The sequence below is a fragment of the Ranitomeya imitator genome, chromosome 1, assembly GCF_032444005.1.
Source record: "Ranitomeya imitator isolate aRanImi1 chromosome 1, aRanImi1.pri, whole genome shotgun sequence".
Lineage (NCBI taxonomy): Eukaryota > Metazoa > Chordata > Amphibia > Anura > Dendrobatidae > Ranitomeya > Ranitomeya imitator.
The window spans coordinates 946,680,277-946,707,471 of NC_091282.1; the positions used below are offsets into that span (position 1 = coordinate 946,680,277).

The 27,195-nt window shown below is 45.0% G+C and overlaps 1 protein-coding gene across 1 annotated transcript; it reads left to right on the forward strand.

Moving 5' to 3' along the window:
- The first annotated feature begins 710 nt into the window (after window positions 1–710).
- On the forward strand, window positions 711–26,961 carry CISD2 (CDGSH iron sulfur domain 2). The gene is made up of 3 exons (XM_069743659.1): window positions 711–912; window positions 21,040–21,254; window positions 24,470–26,961. Exons 1-3 carry the CDS (start codon window positions 810–812, stop codon window positions 24,557–24,559), a joined length of 408 nt encoding a protein of 135 aa, XP_069599760.1. The 5' UTR covers window positions 711–809; the 3' UTR covers window positions 24,560–26,961.
- The last annotated feature ends 234 nt before the right edge of the window (window positions 26,962–27,195 follow it).

Here is a 27,195-nt window from a genome sequence, read left to right on the forward strand (position 1 = left end):
CATCGGGGCTAAAATGGCGACTATGGGTGCGACACCTGTCCTGTGACCAATTTTTGCTAAGTGTGAGGCGTCATTGTTACATATTGGGTCACATTGGGACACTGAGTGTACTGTCACAACGACAAGCAAGTCACAACTCAAGAAGCCCAAAAATGTCCAATTTTTGGTGATTTTCAATGTCTCAACAAAGTCACCTTGTAAGGCTACGTTCACATTAGCGTTTTGCGTGTTTGCGTCGGGCGACGCAGCGGCGACACATGCGTCATGCGCCCCTATATTTAACATGGGGGACGCATGGACATGCGTTGTGCGACGCATGCGTTTTTTTTGCCGCAAGCGTCGGGCGCAGAAAACGCAACAAGTTGCATTTTTCTTGCGTCCAAATTTCGGCAAAAAAGGACGCATGCGTCGCAAAATGCAGCGTTTTTGCGTGCGTTTTGATTTGCGTTGTGCGTTGCGTCGCCGACGCAGTGGCGCACAACGCAAATGTGAACGTAGCTAATCCCAGCAGCCTTAGGTGAACTTTTTAGCAGCTAAGTTGTAGCCAACAGTCTGCGTGTGGCCCTCGTTTTAAAGTCCTATAAAATTGAGGTGTACATGCCGCAGCCTGGAGGGGGAACGGGGTAAACACAGTTATTTCCCTATGAGTCTTCTCAGCGGGAGCTGGACAGGACGCCATTGTGCCTCTCACAGCTCTGCCCTGGGCCACTAGGGGGCGCTGTGTGACGCAGGAGAAGGAGGAGCGCTGAGGCTGAGGAGCTGCTGCCAGGACGAGGCCTGTCTTGTGTCTTCAGTAGCTGAGTGCCGACATGGTGCTGGAGGTCTTAGCTCGGGTCATCAAGGTGCAGCTGCCCGCCTATCTGAAGAAGCTGCCTGTGCCGGACAGTATCGCCGGCTTCATCAGGCTGACAGGTAACATGGCGGCCTGAGTCCGGACTAGGAAGTGGTAATGCCCTCATGTGCTCCCTTACTGCCGGGCCTCTGCTGCCCTTCTCATTGTGTTGCTGGCTCGTGGAGAATCACTGGTGGGTGGAGGTGGATTTGTGTGCGGGTGACGCTGACAATCCTCTCAACATGTCCGAGCGTCTTCCCAGTTATAGTGTGAGGTATGGAGTGTGTTCAAAGAGAAGAGCACCTGGCGCCATTAGAAGCCTGAACGAGCCGTCTTCCATAGGAATGAATGGGCAGGTTCCTGTGATTATTGTGTTAGCTCATTTTCCCCCATATTTGTGAGTGAACCAGCTCTAAACAAAATCCCCGGCAGCTTTAACTGTTTATCTCTGAGATGCTGCAGCCTGATACAGCAGGTTCACGTTACCGAGCCCGGCACATCTGGCGGGTGGCTTCCGCCATGCCTATGCGGCATCAATAGTAAAAAATGTAATGTTAAAAATAATAATAAAAAAAAAACCTGCTATACTCACCCTCCGTAGTCGCTCGCGCCGGCCGCCATCTTCCGTTGCAGGTTCCGGTGGCAAAGATGGTATGCGAGAAGGACCTGCCATGACGTCACAATCATGTGACCACGACGTCATCACAGGTCCTGCGCTCATACCAACCCTGGGACCGGAAGCTGCCGCGTACACCGCACATAGGCGCCAGGACTTCAAGAGGCCTTCGGAGGGGGAGTATATGTTTATTTTTTTATTTTAAGTCTTTTTTTTAACCACGCATATAGTGCCCACATTGCTATATACTGCGTGGGCTGCGTTATATATATATTACATGGCTGCTATGTACAACGTGGGCAGTGTTATATACTGCGTGGGCTGCGTTATATACTGCGTGGCTGCTATGTACAACGTGGGCAGTGTTATATACTGCGTGGGCTGCGTTATATACTGCGTGGCTGCTATATACTACGTGGGCAGTGTTATATACTGTTGTGGCCTGTGCTATATGCTATGTGGCTGCTATATACATACATATTCTAGAATACCCAATGCGTTAGAATCAGGCCACCATCTAGTCCTACTATATAATCGTCTAATTCTATCTGTTTGTAATGGAAATCCCGCATCACTGATTGGTCACGGGCGGCTGGTGCGACCAATCAGCAACAGGCGCAGTCCGTCCGTAGTTCACTCACGTTTACTGAACACATTCTGTCAGTCACAGTGCCACATAGTTCAGTCACGTTCACTGAACACGTTCTGTCAATCAGAATATTCTAGAATACCCAATGCATTAGAATCGGGCCACCATCTAGTCTGGTATGAACAGGTGTGAAAATGCCAAGTCACTCAAGTTTTGCACCACTACAGGTTGCATAAAATGTTGTGACTTTTCCGAGCAATTTACACCAGATTTTTAGCTGAATTGGAGAAACGAGTCAACAGTCAATTGCCTAAAAGAGAAAAGAACCTCTCAGCATGATTTGTCCCTATAAACTAAAGCCATGGCCATAATGCCATTGTCATGCTGATCAATACGATACCTAATTATGAAGTTTTCATAAAATTACGTCGTGTGGTTCAGGATGTGCGGGCAGGGTCTTCCTCTCATTCCCTCCCTATAATCAGCCTCCTGTGCTTCTTCAGAGCCGAAATCTCGATCTGCGCATGTGCCACCTCCGGTGCCATTTTAGTTAAAGGGACTCTGTCACCTGAATTTGGCGGGACTGGTTTTGGGTCATATGGGCGGAGTTTTCGGGTGTTTGATTCACCCTTTCCTTACCCGCTGGCTGCATGCTGGCTGCAATATTGGATTGAAGTTCATTCTCTGTCCTCCATAGTACACACCTGCGCAAAGCAATCTTGCCTTGTGCAGGCGTGTACTATGGAGGACAGAGAATGAACTTCAATCCAATATTGCAGCCAGCGGGTAAGGAAAGGGTGAATCAAACACCCAAAAACCCCGCCCATATGACCCAAAACCAGTCCCGCCAAATTCAGATGACAGGTTCCCTTTAAGTCCTGCACACGGGATGCTGACTCCCACTGCGCAACCCACAGGCTCTCCATGCATGTGCTGTGACACATGTAGCTGCGGCGCTGATCAGCCGGCGCGCTCCATGGATCCGGGTTCCTTCTTGAGCTTATTCGGTAAGCGCTATAGCTTGCTGAATAAGCGGGGACCCGAAGAAATTTGCTCAACTCTAGTCTTCACCTTTTATCTCCACCACACCGTAGGTCTTTAGCAGGTTGTGACTACAGTGTTGTGAGCCAAAAGTCACTTTTCAGTGTAAGTCAATGAGAGCCTCGTTCTAGCTCTCATAGATTTATATTGAGCGCTTGTGACTGTTAGGCCGGGTTCACATTGCATTAAACAGCAGCCCGTTCAACACATACGTGAACGGGCTGCTGATGCAAGTGCCGACATTCTTCATCGCGCTAGCGCAGATAGAGCATCTGCTAACTCTGTCTGCGCTAGTGGTGACAGACCTGGAAACGCTGTAGCCTGTGTCTCGGGATCCGTCACTCAATGACGGCACATCGCTAGCGCACGCCCATTGTGGGCGTGCGCTAGCGATGCGTCCGACATAGGAGTTAATTGCGGCGTTAAGGGACTGCGTTACACCGCGGTGTAACGTAGTCCGTCTAACAGACGCCATTAACGCTATTTGAACCCAGCCTTACCTCTGACTTCTGGTCAGTGAAAAGTTGCGCTCACAAGATGGTGCCGCGGTTCCAGAGCAGCACCGATAAAAACGTGAAGACTATGACGAGTCGGGGACCTTCAAATGGTAGCACCACTGCAGTGCTGAAGTAGGAAAAAAAAGCTGGAATGGTGCTTTAACTGATTGTACCACCAAGTATGTGAATATACAGTATGTCCTCCCTCCTGCCAGCTTTTACCGCTTGTAGTGTGTAAGTTTTCTTATACTTCCATAATAAATATAAATATTTTCTTTTTTTGTTTGTTTTTCCCCATCATTGAATCTGTGCATATGACGAGCTTCCATCTAAACAAGGAGTTAAGTTAAAAATATAGAATTATCCATATATTATTACATATGACTATAGAGAGATGGTCAAAGTTTGGTTGCTTTATAAATTTAACCCCTTCCCGACCTGTGACACAGCGTATGCGTCATGAAAGTCGGTGCCAATCCGACCTGTGACGCATATGCTGTGTCACAGAAAGATCGCGTCCCTGCAGATCCGGTGAAAGGGTTAACTCCCATTTCACCCGATCTGCAGGGACAGGGGGAGTGGTAGTTTAGCCCAGGGGGGGTGGCTTCACCCCCTCGTGGCTACGATCGCTCTGATTGGCTGTTGAAAGTGAAACTGCCAATCAGAGCGATTTGTAATATTTCACCTAAAAAAATGGTGAAATATTACAATCCAGCCATGGCCGATGCTGCAATATCATCGGCCATGGCTGGAAATACTAATGTGCCCCCACCCCACCCCACCGATCGCCCCCCCAGCCCCCCGATCTGTGGCCCGCTCCCCTCCGTCCTGTGCTCCGCTCCCCCGTCCTCCTGCCCGCTCCCCCCGTGCTCCAATCACACCCCCCCGTGCTCCAATCAAACCCCCCCGCACTCCGATCCCCCCCCGTGCTCCGAACCACCCCCCCTGCACACCGATCCACCCCCCCTGCACACCGATCCACCCCCCCTGCACACCGATCACTCTCCCCCATGCTCCGATCCCTCCCCCCCCGTGCTCCGACGCCCCCCCGTGCCCTGATCTCCCCCCCCCTGTGCCCTGATCTCCCCCCCTTATACTTACCGATCCTGGCGGGGTCCCGTCCGTCTTCTTCCCCGAGCGCCGCCATGTTCCAAAATGGCGGGCGCATGCGCAGTGCGCCCGCCGAATCTGCCGGCCGGCAGATTCGTTCCAATGTGAATTTTGATCACTGTGATATAATCTATCACAGTGGTCAAAATAAAAAAACAGTAAATGACCCCCCCCATTTGTCCCCCATAGATAGGGACAATAATAAAATAAAGAATTTTTTTTTTTTTTCACTAAGGTTGGAGTTAGAACTAGGGTTAGGGTTAGGGGTAGGGTTAGGGGTAGGGGTAGGGGTAGGGTTAGGGCTAGGGGTAGGGCTAGGGTTAGGGGTAGGGTTAGGGTTAGGGGTAGGGTTAGGGGTAGGGTTAGGGTTAGGGTTAGGGTTTCGGTATGTGCACACGTATTCTGGTCCTCTGCGGATTTTTCCGCAGCGGATTTGATAAATCCGCAGTGCTAAACCGCTGCGGATTTATGGCAGATTTACCGCGGTTTTTCTGCGCATTTCACTGCGGTTTTACAACTGCGATTTTCTATTGGAGCAGTTGTAAAACCGCTGTGGAATCCGCAGAAAGAAGTGACATGCTGCGGAATGTAAACCGCTGCGTTTCCGTGCAGTTTTTCCGCAGCATGTGTACAGCGATTTTTGTTTCCCATAGGTTTACATTGAACTGTAAACTCATGGGAAACTGCTCCGGATCCGCAGCGTTTTCCGCAGCGTGTGCACATACCTTTAGAATTAGGCTATGTGCACACGGTGCGGATTTGGCTGCGGATCCGCAGCGGATTGGCCGCTGCGGATCCGCAGCAGTGTTCCATCAGGTTTACAGTACCATGTAAACCTATGGAAAACCAAATCCGCTGTGCCCATGGTGCGGAAAATACCGCACGGAAACGCTGCGTTGTATTTTCCGCAGCATGTCAATTCTTTGTGCGGATTCCGCAGCGTTTTACACCTATTCCTCAATAGGAATCCGCAGGTGAAATCCGCAGTAAATCCACAGGTAAAACGCAGTGCCTTTTACCCGCGGATTTTTCAAAAATGGTGCGGAAAAATCTCACACGAATCCGCAACGTGGGTACATAGCCTTAGGGTTAGGGTTGGGTTGGAATTAGGGTTGTGGTTAGGGTTAGGGGTGTGTTGGGGTTAGGGTTGTGGTTAGGGGTGTGTTGCGGTTAGGGTTGTGGTTAGGGTTACGGCTACAGTTGGGATAAGGGTTAGGGGTGTGTTGGCGTTAGAATTGAGGGGTTTCCACTGTTTAGGCACATCAGGGGGTCTCCAAACGCAACATGGCGCCACCATTGATTCCAGCCAATCTTTCATTCAAAAAGTCAAATGGTGCTCCTTCCCTTCCGAGCCCCGACGTGTGCCCAAACAGTGGTTTACCCCCACATATGGGGTATCAGTGTACTCAGGACAAACTGGGCAACAATTACTGGGGTCCAATTTCTCCTGTTACCCTTGAGAAAATAAAAAATTGCTTGCTAAAACATCATTTTTGAGGAAATTAAAATGATTTTTTATTTTCACGGCTCTGCGTTGTAAACGTCTGTGAAGCACTTGGGGGTTCAAAGTGCTCACCACATATCTAGATAAGTTCCTTGGGGGGTCTAGTTTCCAAAATGGGGTCACTTGTGGGGGGTTTCTACTGTTTAGGCACACCAGGGGCTCTGCAAACGCAACGTGACGCCCGCAGACCATTCCATCAAAGTCTGCATTTCAAAACGTCACTACTTGACTTCCGAGCCCCGACATGTGCCCAAACAGTGGTTTACCCCCACATATGGGGTATCAGCGTACTCAGGACAAACTGGGCAACAATTACTGGGGTCCAATTTCTCCTGTTACCCTTGAGAAAATAAAAAATTGCTTGCTAAAACATCATTTTTGAGGAAAGAAAAATGATTTTTTATTTTCACGGCTCTGCGTTGTAAACGTCTGTGAAGCACTTGGGGGTTCAAAGTGCTCACCACATATCTAGATAAGTTCCTTGGGGGGTCTAGTTTCCAAAATGGGGTCACTTGTGGGGGGTTTCTACTGTTTAGGCACACCAGGGGCTCTGCAAACGCAACGTGACGCCCGCAGACCATTCCATCAAAGTCTGCATTTCAAAAGTCACTACTTCCCTTCTGAGCCCCGACGTGTGCCCAAACAGTGGTTTACCCCCACATATGGGGTATCAGCGTACTCAGGAGAAACTGGACAACAACTTTTGGGGTCCAATTTCTCCTGTAACCCTTGGGAAAATAAAAAATTCTGGGCTAAAAAATTATTTTTGAGGAAAGAAAACGTATTTATTATTTTCACTGCTCTGTGTTATAAACTTCTGTGAAGCACTTGGGGGTTCAAAGTGCTCACCTCACATCTAGATAAGTTCCTTTCGGGGTCTAGTTTCTAAAATGGGGTCACTTGTGGGGGGTTTCTACTGTTTAGCCACATCAGGGGCTCTGCAAACGCAACGTAACGCCCGCAGAGCATTCCATCAAAGTCTGCATTTCAAAATGTCACTACTTGACTTCCGAGCCCCGACATGTGCCCAAACTGTGGTTTACCCCCACATATGGGGTATCAGCGTACTCAGGAGAAACTGTACAACAACTTTTGGGGTCAAATTTCTCCTTTTACCCTTGGGAAAATAATAAATTGCAGGCTAAAAAATCATTTTAGAGAAAATAAAATTTTTATTTTATTTTCATGGCTCTGCGTTATAAACTTCTGTGAAGCACTTGGAAGTTCAAAGTCCTCACCACACATCTAGATTAGTTCCTTTAGGGGTCTAGTTTCCAAAATGGGGTCATATGTGGGGGATCTCCAATGTTTAGGCACACAGGGGCTCTCCAAACGTGACATGGTGTCCGCTAATGATTGGAGCTAATTTTCCATTTAAAAAGCCAATTGGCGTGCCTTCCCTTCCGAGCCCTGCCGTGCGCCCAAACAGTGGTTTACCCCCACATATGGGGTATCAGCGTACTCAGGACAAACTGGACAACAACATTTGCGGTCCAATTTCTCCTATTACCCTTGGCAAAATAGGAAATTCCAGGCTAAAAATCATTTTTGAGGAAAGAAAAATTATTTTTTATTTTCATGGCTCTGCATTATAAACTTCTGTGAAGCACCTGGGGGTTTAAAGTGCTCAATATGCATCTAGATAAGTTCCTTGGGGGGTCTAGTTTCCAAAATGGGGTCACTTGTGGGGGAGCTCCAATGCATAGGCACACAGGGGCTCTCTAAACGCGACATGGTGTCCGCTAACAATTGGAGCTAATTTTCCATTCAAAAAGTCAAATGGCGCGCCTTCCCTTCCGAGCCCTGCCGTGTGCCCAAACAGTGGTTTACCCCCACATATGAGGTATCGGCGTACTCGGGAGAAATTGCCCAACAAATTTTAGGATTCATTTTATCCTATTGCCCATGTGAAAATGAAAAACTGAGGCGAAAAGAATTTTTTTGTGAAAAAAAAAGTACTTTTTCATTTTTACAGATCAATTTGTGAAGCACCTGAGGGTTTAAAGTGCTCAATATGCATCTAGATAAGTTCCTTGGGGGGTCTAGTTTCCAAAATGGGGTCATTTGTGGGGGAGCTCCAATGTTTAGGCACACGGGGGCTCTCCAAACACGACATGGTGTCCGCTAACGATGGAGATAATTTTTCATTCAAAAAGTCAAATGGCGCTCCTTCCCTTCCGAACCTTACCATGTGCCCAAACAGTGGTTTACCCCCACATGTGAGGTATCGGCGTACTCATGAGAAATTGCCCAACAAATTTTAGGATCCATTTTATCCTGTTACCCATGTGAAAATGAAAAAAATTGAGGCTAAAAGAATTTTTTTGTGAAAAAAAAGTACTTTTTCATTTTTACGGATCAATTTGTGAAGCCCCCGGGGGTTCAAAGTTCTCACTATGCATCTAGATAAGTTCCTTGGGGCGTCTAGTTTCCAAAATGGGGTCACGTGTGGGGGAGCTCCAATTTTTAGGCACACGGGGGCTCTCCAAACGTGACATGGTGTCCGCTAAAGAGTGGAGCCAATTTTTCATTCAAAAAGTCAAATGGCGCTCCTTCCCTTCCAAGCCCTGCCGTGCGCCCAAACAGTGGTTTACCCCCACATATGAGGTATCAGCGTACTCAGGACAAATTGGACAACAACTTTCGTGGTTCAGTTTCTCCTTGTACCATTGGGAAAATAAAAAAAATGTTGCTAAAAGATAATTTTTGTGACTAAAAAGTTAAATGTTCATTTTTTTCCTTCCATGTTGCTTCTGCTGCTGTGAAGCACCTGAAGGGTTAATAAACTTCTTGAATGTGGTTTTGAGTACCTTGAGGGGTGCATTTTTTAGAATGGTGTCACTTTTGGGTATTTTCAGCCATATAGACCCCTCAAACTGACTTCAAATGTGAGGTGGTCCCTAAAAAAAATGGTTTTGTAAATTTCGTTGTAAAAATGAGAAATCGCTGGTCAAATTTTAACTCTTATAACTTCCTAGCAAAAAAAAATTTTGTTTCCAAAATTGTGCTGGTGTAAAGTAGACATGTGGGAAATGTTATTTATTAACTATTTTGTGTCACATAACTCTCTGGTTTAACAGAATAAAAATTCAAAATGTGAAAATTGCGAAATTTTCAAAATTTTCGCCAAATTTCCGTTTTTATCACAAATAAACGCAGAATTTATTGACCTAAATTTACCACTAACATGAAGCCCAATATGTCACGAAAAAACAATCTCAGAACCGCTAGGATCCGTTGAAGCGTTCCTGAGTTATTACCTCATAAAGGGACACTGGTCAGAATTGCAAAAAACGGCCAGGTCATTAAGGTCAAAATAGGCTGGGTCATGAAGGGGTTAAAGCACCACTCCAGTGTGGTGTTTTTTTTTTTTTTTTTTTTTTGTTTTTTTTTAACCCCTTTCTGCCATCAGACGTACTATTGCGTCCATGGGGGGTGGGCCCTACTTCCCAAGGACGCAATAGTACGTCATATGCGATCGGCAGCGCTCACGGGGGGAGCGGCGCCGATCGCGGCCGGGTGTCAGCTGCCTATCGCAGCTGACATCCGGCACTATGTGCCAGGAGCGGTCACGGACCGCCCCCGGCACATTAACCCCCGGCACACCGCGATCAAAGATGATCGCGATGTGCCGGCGGTGCAGGGAAGCACCGCGCAGGGAGGGGGCTCCCTGCGGGCTTCCCTGAGACCCCCGCAGCAACGCGATGTAATCGCGTTGCTGCGAGGGTCTTGCCGCCCTCCCTCCCTGCTCTAGCCCCGGATCCAAGATGGCCGCGGATCCGGGTCCTGCAGGGAGGGAGGTGGCTTCACAGAGCCTGCTCAGAGCAGGCACTGTGAAGCCTGCACTGCTGCATGTCAGATCAGTGATCTGACAGAGTGCTGTGCAAACTGTCAGATCACTGATCTGTGATGTCCCCCCCTGGGACAAAGTAAAAAAGTAAAAAAAAAAATTTCCAAATGTGTAAAAAAAATTAAAAAAAAATATTCCTAAATAATGAAAAAAAAAAAAAAAAATATTCCCATAAATACATTTCTTCATCTAAATAAAAAAACAAAAAAACAATAAAAGTACACATATTTAGTATCGCCGCGTCCGTATCGACTCGCCCTATAAAACTGGCACACTAGTTAACCCCTTCAGTAAACACCGTAAGAAAAAAAAAAAAAAAAACGAGGCAAAAAACGACGCTTTATTATCATACCGCCGAACAAAAAGTGGAATAACACGTGATCAAAAAGACAGATATAACTAACCATGGTACCGCTGAAAGCGTCATCTTGTCCCGCAAAAAACGAGCCACCATACAGCATCATCAGCAAAAAAATGAAAAAGTTATAGTCCTGAGAATAAAGCGATGCCAAAATAATTATTTTTTCTATAAAATAGTTTTTATCGTATAAAAGCGCCAAAACATAAAAAAATGATATAAATGAGATGTCGCTGTAATCGTACTGACCCGAAGAATAAAACTGCTTTATCAATTTTACCAAACGCGGAACGGTATAAACGCCTCCCCCAAAAGAAATTCATGAATAGCTGGTTTTTGGTCATTCTGTCTCACAAAAATCGGAATAAAAAGCGATCAAAAAATGTCATGTGCCCGAAAATGTTACCAATAAAAACGTCAACTCGTCGCGCAAAAAACAAGACCTCACATGACTGTGTGGACCAAAATATGGAAAAATTATAGCTCTCAAAATGTGGTAACGCAAAAAATATTTTTTGCAATAAAAAGCGTCTTTCAGTGTGTGACGGCTGCCAATCATAAAAATCCGCTAAAAAACCCGCTATAAAAGTAAATCAAACCCCCCTTCATCACCCCCTTAGTTAGGGAAAAATAAAAAAATGTATTTATTTCCATTTTCCCATTAGGGCTAGGGTTAGGGCTAGGGTTAGGGCTAGTGTTAGGGTTAGGGCTAGGGTTAGGGCTAGGGTTAGGGCTAGGGCTAGGGTTAGGGCTAGGGTTAGGGTTAGGGTTAGGGCTAGGGTTAGGGCTAGGGTTAGGGCTAGGGTTAGGGCTAGGGTTAGGGTTGGGGCTAGGGTTAGGGCTAGGGTTAGGGCTAGGGTTAGGGTTAGGGCTAGGGTTAGGGTTAGGGTTAGGGCTAGGGTTAGGGCTAGGGTTAGGGTTGGGGCTAGGGTTAGGGCTAGGGTTAGGGCTAGGGTTAGGGCTACAGTTAGGGTTGGGGCTAAAGTTACAGTTAGGGTTTAGATTACATTTACAGTTGGGAATAGGGTTGGGATTAGGGTTAGGGGTGTGTCAGGGTTAGAGGTGTGGTTAGGGTTACCGTTGGAATTAGGGTTAGGGGAGTGTTTGGATTAGGGTTTCAGTTATAATTGGGGGGTTTCCACTGTTTAGGCACATCAGGGGCTCTCCAAAAGCGACATGGCGTCCGATCTCAATTCCAGCCAATTCTGCGTTGAAAAAGTAAAACAGTGCTTCTTTCCTTCCGAGCTCACCCGTGTGCCCAAACAGGGGTTTACCCCAACATATGGGGTATCAGCGTACTCAGGACAAATAGGACAACAACTGTTGGGGTCCAATTTCTCCTGTTACCCTTGGGAAAATACAAAACTGGGGGCTAAAAAATAATTTTTGTGGGAAAAAAAAGATTTTTTATTTTTACGGCTCTGCGTTATAAACTGTAGTGAAACACTTGGGGTTCAAAGTTCTCACAACACATCTAGATAAGTTCCCGGGGGGGTCTAGTTTCCAATATGGGGTCACTTGTGGGGGGTTTCTACTGTTTAGGTACATTAGGGGCTCTGCAAACGCAATGTGACGCCTGCAGACCATTCCATCTAAGTCTGCATTCAAATGGCACTCCTTCCCTTCCGAGCCCTCCCATGCGCCCAAACAGTGGTTTCCCCCCACATATGGGGTATCAGCGCACTCAGGACAAATTGGACAACACATTTTTGGGTCCAATTTCTCCTGTTACCCTCGGGAAAATACAAAACTGGGGGCTAAAAAATAATTTTTGTGGGAAAAAAATTTTGTTTTATTTTTACGGCTCTCCATTATAAACCTCTGTGAAGCCCTTGGTGGGTCAAAGCGCTCACCACACATCTAGATAAGTTCCTTAGGGGGTCTACTTTCCAAAATGGTGTCACTTGTGGGGGGTTTCTACTGTTTAGGTACATTAGGGGCTCTGCAAACGCAATGTGACGCCTGCAGACCATTCCATCTAAGTCTGCATTCAAATGGCACTCCTTCCCTTCCGAGCCCTCCCATGCGCCCAAACAGTGGTTTCCCCCCACATATGGGGTATCAGCGCACTCAGGACAAATTGGACAACACATTTTTGGGTCCAATTTCTCCTGTTACCCTCGGGAAAATACAAAACTGGGGGCTAAAAAATAATTTTTGTGGGAAAAAATTTTTGTTTTATTTTTACGGCTCTCCATTATAAACCTCTGTGAAGCCCTTGGTGGGTCAAAGCGCTCACCACACATCTAGATAAGTTCCTTAGGGGGTCTACTTTCCAAAATGGTGTCACTTGTGAGTGGTTTCTACTATTTAGGTACATTAGGGGCTCTGCAAACGCAACATGGCGTCTCATCTCAATTCCTGTCAATTTTGCATTGAAAAGTCAAACGGCGCTCCTTCCTTTCCGAGCTCTCCCATCCGCCCAAACAGTGGTTTACCCCCACATATGGGGTATCAGCGCACTCAGGACAAATTGTACAACAACTTTTGGGGTCCAATTTCTTCTCTTACCCTTGGAAAAATAAAAAATTGGGGGCGAAAAGATAATTTTTGTGAAAAAATATGATTTTTTTATTTTTACGGTTCTGCATTATAAACTTCTGTGAAGCACTGGGTGGGTCAAAGTGCTCACCACACCTCTAGATAAGTTCCTTAGGGGGTCTACTTTCCAAAATGGTGTCACTTGTGGGGGGTTTCAATGTTTAGGCACATCAGTGGCTTTCCAAACGCAACATGGCATCCCATCTCAATTCCTGTCAATTTTGCATTGAAAAGTCAAACGGCGCTCCTTCCCTTCCGAGCTCTCCCATCCGCCCAAACAGTGGTTTACCCCCACATATGGGATATCAGCTTACTCAGGACAAATTGTACAACAACTATTGGGGTCCAATTTCTTCTCTTACCCTTGGAAAAATAAAAAATTGGGGGCGAAAAGATAATTATTGTGAAAAAATATGATTTTTTATTTTTACGGTTCTACATTATAAACTTCTGTGAAGCACTTGGTGGGTGAAAGAGCTCACCACACCTCTAGATAAGTTCCTTAGGGGGTCTACTTTCCAAAATGGTGTCACTTGTGGGGGGTTTCAATGTTTAGGCACATCAGGGGCTCTCCAAACGAAACATGGCGTCCCATCTCAATTCCAGTCAATTTTGCATTGAAAAGTCAAATGGCGCTCCTTCGCTTCCGAGCTGTGCCATGCGCCCAAACAGTGGTTTACCCCCACATGTGGGGTATTGGCGTACTCAGGACAAATTGTACAACAATGATTGCGGTCCATTTTCTCCTGTTACCCTTGGTAAAATAAAACAAATTGGAGCTGAATTAAATTTTTTGTGAAAAAAAGTTAAATGTTCATTTTTATTTAAACATTCAAAAAATTCCTGTGAAGCACCAGAAGGGTTAATAAACTTCTTGAATGTGGTTTTAAGCACCTTGAGGGGTGTAGTTTTTAGAATGGTGTCACACTTGGGTATTTTCTATCATATAGACCCCTCAAAATGACTTCAAATGAGATGTGGTCCCTAAAAAAAAATGGTGTTGTAGAAATGAGAAATTGCTGGTCAAATTTTCACCCTTATAACTCCCTAAGAAAAAAAAATTTTGGTTCCAAAATTGTGCTGATGTAAAGTAGACATGTGGGAAATGTTACTTATTAAGTATTTTGTGTGACATAGCTCTGTGATTTAATTGCATAAAAATTCAAAGTTGGAAAATTGCGAAATTTTCATAATTTTCGCCAAATTTCCGTTTTTTTCACAAATAAACGCAGGTACTATCAAAGAATTTTTACCATTGTCATGAAGTACAATATGTCACGAGAAAACAATGTCAGATTCACTGGGATCCGTTGAAGCGTTCCAGAGTTATAACCTCATAAAGGGACAGTGGTCAGAATTGTAAAAATTGGCCCGGTCATTAACGTGCAAACCACCCTTGGGGGTAAAGGGGTTAATATTGCAACACCAGAGTGGTGCTTTAAATGTAATTCACCTGTCGCCGCCTCCGTCCCTTTCCAGCTTCGCTCCCGTTGGTCTCTAGTAAAGTGACCTGCCAGCAGCTCCTGTGTTTTATGGAACTTTCAGTTTAGTTTTTTCGTAGTTCTGAAATTTATGTACGTTCCTATATATTGGAGTGGGAAATACACTAATGCATATTAGCACGACCGAGGCCAGACAGACCCTATTTGGCCTCTGTTAGATGAATGGATCCTTATATTGCTCCAACAAGTCCAAATATCAACCACATTCGGATCCTTCAGACAGAACCGGAAAGCCTACAGTCTGCACTGACCCCCGCTGCCGCCTCACCACTACTGGAGCTGCCGCCTCACCAACACCGGAGCTGCTGCAACCCTCAACCTACTGTCTCTTTCCCCACCATCTGTAGAATGTAAGCCCGCAAGGGCAGGGTCCTCGCCCCTCTGTATCAGTCTGTATTTGTTTGCTTACTGTAAGTGATATCTGTAATTTGTATGTAACCCCTTCTCATGTACAGCACCATGGATTCAATGGCGCTATATAAATAAATAACAATAATAAGTACATGTGACATGTTTGTCAGGAGCTTTTCCCCACATATACACCAAACATAGGTTTAAAACATGATGTGAACGTAGCCTAAGACTATGTGCACATGTTCAGGATTTCTTGCAGAAATTTTCTGCAAGAAATCTGCTTGCGTTTTTTTCGCGTTTTTGGTGCTTTTTTTTTTTTTTGCGCATTTTTCCAGACATTTCCCAATGCATTATATAGTGGGAAATCCGCCAAAAAATCTGCAAAATTAATGAACATGCTGCGTTTTTTACCGCGATGCGTTTTTTTTTTTTCGTGGAAAAAAACGCATCATGTGCACAAAAATTGCGGAATTCATTCCAAATGATGGGATGCATAATGTAAGCTGTTTTTCTCTAGTCACGTTCCATGACGGCATACGGAGGTTGCCTCTTTGCCCTAATGGGGAACAGGAAATGGAGAGGTTAAAAGGCCCTCCCACCTCCCTCTCACCAGTGTCTTTCCTGTTCCCCATGGGACAGGAGAGGTTTACTTCGTATGCAGTGGTGGCCGGTAACTACTGCTACGCAGGCTCTGCCTAAATTATAAACCGGGCAGCATGGGGTCGTTTCTTACCTCCCCCTTCCGCTTATGCTGCTCCCGTCGCGCCGCGGTGTCCTTGGGACCTGGTCCTAGCCTTCCCGCGCCCCCGTGAGGGCAAAGCAGGCTAGCGTTCCTATCCGGAGTCCTCCTGGAGCTCTCCGGTGTCCTCTCCTCCACATGCCGCTGGCGACCCGGAAGTGATCGCGCGCGTCACTTCCGGTCTTTTTTGGGCGCCCTGGAGGCACTTCCGCCGGCGGTATCTTGTGCAGGACGGCGTCCTTCACCCTGGCCCATGGAGGGGAGGAGGAATTTTACAATCGCTGGGGGCTGGGACATGCCACAGAGCATAAAACCTGCCAGAAGACGTCGCAGGTAAGACTATCCTATCATGGAGAGCAGTACCTGCTCTGCACTTGCAGAGCCCAGCGCTGCCCCTGCCACAGTAAGTGCCGCAGGGACAAGGGGTCCTTAGATGGTATTTGGGGGTATTACTATTAGCATGACTCTCTCTCCCCTCTCATTGCAGGAAGAAAAGTCTACCCCCAAAACTACTACAAAAAAGAAGTGTGCCATCTGTAACATTAAGCTGCCACCATCTTGGGAGAAAAAACTCTGCAAGACCTGTACTGACAAGATTGTCAGGGCAGAGCAACCTTCTTTACTAGAAGAAATACGCTCCTTGGTCAAACAAGAGGTGCAATCCTCCCTAGCGGCCTTTATCCCCCCACCCCCTCAGCCACCCTCCCCAGCTAAAAAAAGGAAAATCCAGGAGGAGGATTCTGAATCTGAATCAGACCTCTCCTATGCCTCATCCTCGGGTAGACGGGAGGAACCTACGTCTCCTATAACCTCTGAAGTTCGGAAGTATCTTTTCTCTTCAGAATGGGTTGAGGATTTAGTAGCTGCTGTACGCAGTACTATGGGGCTGGAGGAAGAGCCAGAGCCACAGTCCATACAGGACCAGATGTTTGGCGGTATATCCAAGGGTAAACGGGTGGGGTTCCCGATCCACTCAAATATATCTGATATGATCGATCAAGAGTAGGAACTTCCTGAAAAACGTCTCAGTACTCCATCCGAGATGAAGCATAGATTCCCCTTAGAAGGAGATCTGACCAAATGGGATGTTCCGAAAGTTGATTCACAGGTGGCAAGAGTGGCTAAGAGAACGGCTCTTCCATTCGAAGACTCGTCTCAATTGAAAGACCCGATGGACAGAAAAATTGAAAGTCTGCTAAAAAAAATCGTGGGAAACCTCCTCGGTAGCCCTCAAAGCCAACATTGCTTCAACCTGCGTGGCTAGAGCACTTTTTCGTTGGTTAGGTGAACTAGAATCGCACATATCCCAGGGTACATCTAGAGCTGAATTGTTGGAATCGCTACCCAGTCTCCTTAGAGCCACGGGTTTCCTAGCAGACTCTTCTATGGAAACCATCAGAATTGCTGCCAGGTCATTAGTACAGACCAATTCGGCTAGAAGGGCGCTTTGGTTAAACATGTGGTCTGGTGATATCACCTCCAAGGCCAAATTATGCGCCATACCTTTTAAAGGTAACTATGTCTTCGGGCCTTCCCTGGATGACATCTTGGAGAAGGCAACCGATAAAAAGAAAGCCCTCCCAGAGCAAAAAACTCCCAAAAAGAAGTTTTTTCGTCCCTTTCAGGGCCAAACCTCTCAGAGAGGGAAAGGCAAGTCTGGGAGGTGGTTACCCGAAGGGAGGCTGGAGATGCATCCTTATCCCTCAGCAGCAGCAGTCTCAACAAGAGAAGCGGTGACTTCGACCCGGTGGGGGGAGGGGGACTCTCAGAATTTATACTCCAGTGGCAAAAAATCACCAATTGCTCCTGGGTCCTCAAAGTCATCGAAGAGGGTCTTCTAATAGAACTCATTTCCTCTCCCCCACGGGGTCTAAAAATCACCTCCCTTCCCTCCGTGAAAGACCAGTCCACTCTAGAGTCAGGTCTCAAGACCCTAAAGCGGTCAAATGTGATATCCCAGGTTCCGGAATCAGAGAGGGATCGGGGACACTACTCTCGTCTATTTCTGGTTCCCAAACCATCGGGCGAGTCCCGTATTATTATAAATCTGAAGGGCCTCAACCGGCATGTCAAATACCAAAAATTCAAGATGGAATCAGTGAAAAATGCGATTCCCTTGATAAGTCCGCACTCCTACATGGCCACTGTCGATTTGAAAGATGCATACTTTCACATCCCCATTCATCAGAGACATCGCCAGTACCTCAAGTTTGCAGTGCAGAAGGGACGTCTGATAGAGCACTATCAGTTCAACGTCCTTCCGTTTGGGATCTCCTCTGCTCCAAGAGTTTTTTTCCAAAGTAATGGGGGAAGTAGTCTCCTTCATCCGGAGGCAAGGCGTCTGTATAGTGCCATACCTAGACGACCTTTTGTTAGTGGCTCCCACCAAACAAACCCTGGAGTCTCATGTATCAAAGACTCTCGATATTCTGACATCTCTTGGATGGGTGCCGAATTTGGAAAAATCCCACCTACGACCCTCCAAATGCAGGAAATTCCTTGGAGTTCGTCTGACTCTATCAAAAGTCAAGATGTTCAGAGACACCAGATCCCCCTACAATCAGAGAAGGCATGTCTCTGCTAGGATCGATGACAGCTTGCATCCAATCGGTACCCTGCGCCCAAGCCCATTTCAGGATTCTTCAGGCACATATCCTACAGAATTGGAATGGTCAGCCCAGTTCTTTGAACAGGAGATTGTACACACCGGGCCGTGTCAAGGCCTCTCTGGCGTAGTGGATGACTCCGAAAAATGTACAAAAAGGAGTCAGTTGGACTCAGGTTCCTCTGACTACGGTCACAACAGATGCCAGCAAAAGAGGCTGGGGGGCCATGATAAATCGCACCCCTTTCCAAGGGCTCTGGGACCAATCGACGAGCAAGAAATCATCCAACTACAGAGAGCTAAAAGCTGTAGAGGAAGCCCTTCTGATGGGGGGGTCATCTTATCAAGGGATATCATGTCCGAATATATTCAGACAATGTGACCACGGTGGCTCACATCAGGGCAGTTCAAAAAACAACAACCTGAAGATCATATCTGCCAGAATATGTTCCTGGGCAGAAAGACATCTGTTATCCCTGACGGCAGTTCACCTGAAAGGCTCATCCAACACTCAGGCGGATTATCTAAGCCGTCAAGACATACATCCTGGAGAATGGTGTTTGAACAACCAAAGTTTCGAGATGCTGGTGAACAAATGGGGTCTTCCAGAAATCGACCTCTTTGCATCCCGGCAAAATGCGAAAGTCGAAGCCTTCTTCTCCCTAAACCCCAGAGACGGCTCCAGAGGAGTGGATGCATTGGCCCAGGAATGGAATTTTCGACTGGCCTATGCGTTTCCACCAATTCCGATATTGGCAAAAGTCTTGCAGAAGGTTCGGGAAGAACAGACACCAACTATATTGGTAGCTCCTTTGTGGCCAAAGAGGAGTTGGTACAACATGATAGTGGATTTACAGGTGGATGGGCCATTCCAGTTTCCGATGGAAGAAAACCTTCTTTCTCAAGGACCAATACATCTCCTAGACGTCCACAAATGGAATCTGGCGGCATGGCTACTGAAGCCCAGGTGTTGAGAGCCAAAGGACTATCAGAAGCAGTGGTTTCCACACTTCAAAAATCAAGGAAACTGGTGACCATTGCTATATATAATAAAATCTGGAAGAAATTTTCATCCTTTTGTCTTCCCGAAGTACCGGATCCCCTTAATCCGAATCTGTCGCAAATTCTAGATTTTTTGCAAAAAGGCCTAGAAATAGGCCTCAGGCCGAGCACCCTAAAAGTCCATGTTTCTGCACTCAGTTCAATATTTGACCAGGATCTGGCAAATCATCGCTGGATTAAGAGGTTCATGGTATCAGCCTCTAGGATGAATCCTAAAAAACAAATTACAGTACCTTTATGGGACCTGAATCTGGTATTACAAGGACTTACAGGTGCACCCTTTGAACCATTATCCTCCTGCTCGCAGAAAAATCTGATTTATAAAACAATTTTTCTAGTGGCCATTACCTCAGCAAGGAGGGTAGGAGAACTACAGGCTCTCTCAATAAGAGAACCATACTTGTCTATCTGAGATGACTCTAATACTGCGCCTTGACCCCCTCCTTTCTTCCAAAGGTCGTATCAGATTTCCACCGCTCTCAGGAAATCATTTTACCTTCTTTTTTGCCAGAATCCAACAAATCCAAAAGAAGAGAAATTTCATACTCTGGACGTCAGACGCATTGTATTATTTTACCTAGAGCAGACCAGCTCTTACAGAATTGACCAGAATCTGTTTGTCCATCCATCAGGACAAAATAAAGGAAAGAAAGTAGCAAAAAGCACTATTGCCAACTGGATAAAGAAAGCGATGGCAGAAGCATATCTCGCTCAAGATAAAACTCCTCCAGTGGGAATCAAGGCTCATTCAACTAGATCAACCTCAGTCTCTTGGGCAGAAAGAGCAGGTGCATCAACAGAGCAAATCTGCAGGGCAGCCACGTGGTCTTCGTTGCATACTTTCTCCAGACATTACAGACTAGACGTAATGTCCAACAAGGATTTAGTCTTCGGCAGGAAAGTACTCCAGGCCGTTGTCCCTCCCTAGCGCCAAAATTAGTTGGTATTCCTCCGTATGCCGTCGTGGAAGGTGACTAGAGAAAATAGAATTATTCTTACCGTTAATTCGGTTTCTAGGAACCTTCCACGACGGCGCTAGTTCCCTCCCTATATACTCCTGGATTAAAATCTGGGATTCAAGGTAAACCGGTGCTATGGTTTTCAGTTATAAGTCACTGGTGAGAGGGAGGTGGGAGGGCCTTTTAACCTCTCCATTTCCTGTTCCCCATTAGGGCAAAGAGGCAACCTCCGTATGCCGTCGTGGAAGGTTCCTAGAAACCGAATTAACGGTAAGAATAATTCTATTTTTTTTTTTTGCTTGTTTTCATAGCGAAAAAAACGTGAAAACTCAGCAACGTGTACACACAGCCTTACATTTTCCTTCACTGCAAAAAAAAAAAAAAATCACCTTTTGACCACCCCTTTAACATGTACATGGATTGTGATGAGCCATTGTGAAGTCTACTCCATAAATAAAGAGCTGGGCTCCGTCTGTGGCACGGAAAGTCTGACTTGACGGAGGATATTTCACTTTTTGACTTGCGTTGATCTGCCTTAGCTCAAGCACCAGTGGTCTTTATCAAACTTGGTAATAAACACAAACTATAGAACGTACTGATTGTGAAGGGGCAACATGCCCGCCTTTCTGTCGGATACCTGTGTATGTGTTGAATTATTTTGCAGCAATGTGAAAATAGCAAATCTTGTGCCTGGATATTTGAAAATCATCTGCATCTGGCTTTTAGATTGTTGTTGGTGCGTTTTTTTTTTTTTTTTTTTGTTTTTATAAATATTTGCAGTGTTTATAGAAATTGATTCAGCATTGCAGTGAAATATTCACCTTTTAATTACCGTACTTCCAGATCACCATTGTGTTCACGTTCTATGTCTTCTCTTCAGTTTCAGAATGGCTGCGGTTACTGCCTTTTCTGGGTGTCCTCGCTCTCTTAGGCTATCTTGCAATTCGGCCATTCCTGCCAAAAAAAAAGCAACAGAAGGATAGTTTGATCAATCTCAAAATCCAAAAGGAGAACCCAAAAGTGGTGAATGAAATTAACATCGAGGACCTGCATATTGCCAAAGCTGCCTACTGTCGATGCTGGCGCTCTAAAACGGTAAGCTTCTATCATTCCCATTAGCTGCCTGTGTAACTCCAAGTGCCTAAGCAAATGTACTAGCACATAGATCTCGGCTACTACGTTCTACTGTTAAGTCCCCAGTGAAAGGGTTGTCCACTACTGAGACAACCCCTGTATTTCTGCCTTGTAAAATAACGCTTAGATGTGCCCCTGGTGCCAGCACCGTTCCAGTGGTGCTGGAATGGCTTTAGAGGTGAATATAGTATTTTACAAGGTGGAAACATTGGGATTGAGAAGGGGTTGTTTCAGTAATGGCCAGCTCCTTTTTAAGATCTGTAAAAAAAAAAAGTAGAATAAGTAAATTAAAAATGTTAAAAAAAACCACAAACCCAACTTTACAATATTTTATGGTCTAACAACTTTTACAAAAATGTGTACACTCAGATTCATGAAACCTGTCTAAAGGTAGGTGAACGTGAGCATATTTTCTCACTTGTCATTTGTGCAGTCCACATACAATCCTTTTTTTACAGCTATTTATAGCAGCTATTAATAATTTACAGGACCATTTACAGTTTTCTATTACAGAATTGCAATGTATCCGTAAAGCCCGGATGCTATATTATGGCTCCATAAGGCATACATTTATTTATTTTTATTTTTTTTTACAACTAGCGATGTTTTTTATTTTTCAAGAGCAAAATAAGGTGTGTTCGATGGGTTGCTATAGACAAGACCTTTTTCTTTTAGTTCATAAATCACCCACACTACCCTGCCCAAATCTCATGTAATCAGTTTTTTCTTTGACTGTATGTTTTAGGACTATTGGTGAATTGGACCAGCATTTCTGTGCAGAACGTTCTATTTTAAGACTTCCCGAAAAAGTAGCAGCGACCCACCATGCCAGCACAAAATTGCATTGTCATAACCACATTGCTATTTAACCACTTAATGACTCGTGATGATAATGTACTAATTCCTGTAAAATGTCACACCACGGTATACACTTTCATCACGATCATGTTAGTGTATAAGATTTTATTTTGTTCCTCCAAGCTGGAGCGGAGTAATATTACACAGTCCCACTTTTGTCATGTAAAAGAAATCATACCAAGAAGTCTCCCATAATCTGTATAAATCCACTGACAAACATAACATTTATGAGGGTGAAAATACGGTAATAATAATAATGTCTAACACCCTGTTATAAATGGGGATGTGGTTGTGCTTAGAATTAGCCAGTCACAGTTCTACTCATGATAAATAGTAGTCTGTACACCACTGCCGCCATTTACACTCATTCTGATTAACCCCATATAAAGTTTAGCTGTTTTTAGTCGAATTTTCCTGACATTTTTCTATACTTAATCTCTCTCGTACACTTCTTGTCATATATCCTGTGGACCGGTGATATATGGATTTAGGTCAGAGATGGAGAACTGCAGGCCATGTATGGCCCTCTATCTATTATCTGGCCCCCGGGATCGCAGTACTTGGGCTGGCAGCTGTATTTTGGCGGCTGCCATCCCATTCATCTCTTGTTGCTTGGTGAGCACGTGCTTTCAATGTTTACATGTATTCATTTACTCAGCATTCAGCAGTGATGAAAGATTACGTACTGACACCAGTGCCAGCGTCAGGACGTACTTGGGTCGAGTTAGTGCCCAATTTATACAGCCCCCGAAGGATGATACAAATATCCAAATGACCCTTGGCAGAAAGATTTTGCACTCCCTGATTTAGGTGGGCATTATCTTTTAACATGTATTTACAGTGATATTTAATGAAGAAACTGTCAGCGTGATTTTGTAAAGACATGGCTTTAAATGTACTAGACTAATAACTTGATACCTTTTGGGTAAGAAATATGCTTTGTGGTTCTTCCTTAAAGGGAACCTGTCAGCAGGAATATGTGCAAAAAAAACCTCCTCATGTGTAAGACTGCCTAGTGCAGTTGAAACTCGTCAACCATGTAAATTTTTCTTTTGTATGCACCATATTTTCTTTTGAAAAAGAAAAGGAAAATCCAAGTCCTGTTGAGCTGGATTCCAATTTTTTCTCTTTTCCTGTTTATTGTTATGCTGTAATGTATTCTGTCTGTAAAAGTCTCCTCTAAAATGTAAAGTGCTGTGGAATATGTTGGCGCTATAGAAATAAAATTATCAATAACTTGAACAGTAAAGGCCCCGCCACACATAGCGAGATCGCTAGCGAGATCGCTGCTGAGTCACAAGTTTTGTGACGCAACAGCGATCTCAGTAGCGATCTCGCTATGTGTGACACGTACCAGCGATCAGGCCCCTGCTGTGAGATCGCTGGTCGTGTCGGAATGGCCTGGGCCATTTTTTGATCGTTGAGGTCCCGCTGACATCGCTGAATCGGCGTGTGTGACGCCGATTCAGCGATGTCTTCGCTGGTAACCAGGGTAAACATCGGGTAACTAAGCGCAGGGCCGCGCTTAGTAACCCGATGTTTACCCTGGTTACCATCGTTAAAGTAAAAAAAAACAAACGCTACATACTTACCTACCGCTGTCTGTCCCCGGCGTTCTGCTTCTCTGGTCTGGCTGTGAGCGCCGGGCAGCCGGAAAGCAGAGCGGTGACGTCACCGCTCTGCTTTCCGGCCGCTGTGCTCACAGCCAGACCAGAGAAGCAGAGCGCCGGGGACAGACAGCGGTAGGTAAGTATGTAGTGTTTTTTTTTTTTTTTTTAACTTTAACGATGGTAACCAGGGTAAACATCGGGTTACTAAGCGCGGCCCTGCGCTTAGTTACCCGATATTTACCCTGGTTACCGGGGACCTCGGGATCGTTGGTCGCTGGAGAGCTGTCTGTGTGACAGCTCTCCAGCGATCAAACAGCGACGCTGCAGCGATCCGGATCGTTGTCGGTATCGCTGCAGCGTCGCTATGTGTGACGGGGCCTTTATTCCTAGAACACTAAACATGCGATTTATGCTGCAGCGCATGTTTTTTTTTATTTTTTGTTTTCTTCAGTATGTACAGAGAATTATTATGCAAACTAGGGTGCAGATCAGTGACCTGTCAGCAGTCTGCATTACAAAACCGGGCTGACAGGTTGTCTTTGTCTTTCAGATTAGTTGATTCACCTCTTCTAAGTTGCCGTTTGTGTTTAGTTCCACGTTGTCTATCATTCCTGCTTTTTACTACATACATACGTTGTATTTAGGTTGGTGTTATTCTTCAGTAATGCCCTGATTCTGAATATTGTTTTTTAATTTTTGTTTCTCCAGTTTCCAGTCTGTGATGGTTCCCATAACAAGCACAATGAGTTAACGGGAGACAACATCGGTCCACTCATACTCAAAAAGAAAGACGTATAATGTCAGTCTGCATTCGTTTAGGAATTTGTGACCTGGTCCAATATACCAATCTAGTTTTGTAAAATAATTTCGAGACTGAGTTCTTTCTGTCCACCTTGAAATCTTGGAATGGATCCTTAGCACATTAATGATGGACTGTACGGAGAAAACCGTTTGCCTTATATAAAACTGTAGTGCCTAGCCCAAGATCCGTGAGCCCCAATTATTGGATATGTTTGTCCTATTCTTTGCACTTGTAAAATTCTTACAACCCCAAAATTAATCAGTGATGTGTTTGTAAAGTAGGCAGTGACCAGATTCTCTTGTTTAAAGGGACTCTTGTCAGCACATAATGACTGTTCAATTCAAGTAAAGGCACTTGGTGCTTCATGGTGGGGCCAGCCATTTATATACCCCTCCCACATGCCGGCTTTCCATATCTCCTCCCTTGTTTGGCTTTTTTAAGTCAAAGTTGTCAGTTAAAGGGGGGGTGGGGTGGTTGGGAAGGAGTGCCTAAATGTTTGCCCCTGCCATAATGCACAGAGCATTAGGGCTTAGTTTGAACAGTCATTCTGTGCTCACAGTTCTTTTTAAAATGCCACTATAGTGTTTTTGTTTTTTAATTTTTTCAGTGTTGGAGTGGTGCCATGAACATTAGGGTCCTGACCATAGTATTATGCTTCCCAGCTGCCATCTTAAGCTACTTATGCAGCTTTTGTTCCAAGCTGCCATCTTGTGACCATATCTTTTGATTAAACGGAAATTAGAGGTAATGGTAACAAGACAAGCTCTCAATGGAAGTTTATAAGAGTCTCTTTTTTGAATAGTGACATCCAGACCATCCAGCAAGCCAGACTGCTGGAGACCATATGGAGCGGCGCTGATAACAGAAGATGATGGTGGCTGGGGAGTATGCGACTATGGCTAAGTTCACATTAGTGTTTCAGTCTGCAGCATGGTGCTGCGGACTTCTTTCCTAAGGGTATGTGCACATGTTGCGGATTCCATTGCAGACTTTTCCGTGCTGATTCTGCAGAATCTGCAGGTAAAATGCCCTGCGTTTTACCTGCGGTTTTCGTGTGGATTCTACCTGTAATTACATCTGTGGATTCCTATTATGGAATAGGTGTAAAACGCTGCGGAAAGAATTGACGCACAAACAATTGACATGCTGCAGAAAATAAACCACTGCGATTCTGCACAGAATTTTCCACAGCATGTGCACTGCGGATTTGGTTTTCCATAGGTTTACATGGTACTGTACAATGCATGGAAAACCGCTGCGGATCTGCAGCCAAATCCGCAACGTGTGCGCATACCCTTAAGATCCACCTACGCTTGCACCCTGTGTACCTATCTTTAACATTGTGTACGCAGGCATGTGTTGTATGCGGATACGTCCACGTGCGTCGTTTTACGTGTCCGCCGAACGCAAGAAAATGCAACATGTGTTCAGCGGCACGTCAAAGATGCATGCAGACACATCCACATACAACGCATGTCCCTGCGTATACAATGTTAAAGATAGGTACGCAGGGCGCATGCGGAAATAGGCGGAGCTTAAGGAAAGAAGTCCGCAGCACCATGCTGCGGACTGAAATGCTAATGTGAACTCGGCCTTAGTGCAGGAAACTTAGATTAGTGGCACCATTCCAGCACTGCAATAAAAAAAAAAAAACATGGACTGGTACTTTTATATACTTTTGAAGCAGTGAACTAAAAGCTCCAATTGTCTTATTTCAAATTGAGCATATATGTATTGAAAAATAGGGAATAAATTTATATCAAAGAGCACAAAGTTGCTGAAGCCCGCTGTGCTCGCTTGTTCTGTTAGTGTTCAACACTTTCTGTTTTAAAGGGGGAAATTGACAGTTAATATCACGTTTTTTTGCTACATGTATCTTTTTTTTTTTTTTTTTTTTTTTCCAATTTGAGAACTTTTTTTTCATATCCAAGATAAAACAAAATTCCAATTTTCATGATGGCCACTAGAGCTTTTTTGGACTCTTCCTGTCTTTTACAAAGAGTTTACAGCAGTATCTTTATAATCAGAGCCAAAATTTAATTGACAGGTAACACCTCTATACACAGTTGATGACACAGAGGCTTTTGGTACTTGCAGTTTTACATTAGTAAGTATTGGTCCAGACATCAAAGCCAAACCATTCAGGCAAGAAATATAAATATATTTTGGTAGGCGTTTAGTAGACTAGCTGTGTTGTTGCAGATGTCAGCACTGCCTAGTTTATTCGAATGACTGTCACAATTACCACATCAATAAATGGGGTTACATTATTCTAAATGTTTTCTATAATTATGGATTAATATGTAGAAGTTTGCTGTTTCTATTGTGTAAATAGAATTGTCATCTTTTTTATACTATAGACCTTAGAGGTTAAAATAAAGCAAGCTCCAAATCTGAATATGTTTTAGTTTTTACAATTTTCTATTTTGACTTGAACACATTTCTGTAGAAAATTCTTTGAAGGGAACCTGTCCCCGTTTTGTTAACCTGCAGATATGGTGTGACTGGATTCAAGCTCTCTGGCATCCATTGAAGTGCACACATGCGCTGGGTTTTTTGTGTCCGTATAAGATTTATTATACTTTCCCATTCCTCACCATGGAGAGAGGATCCACCTCAAAGATAGGAAACC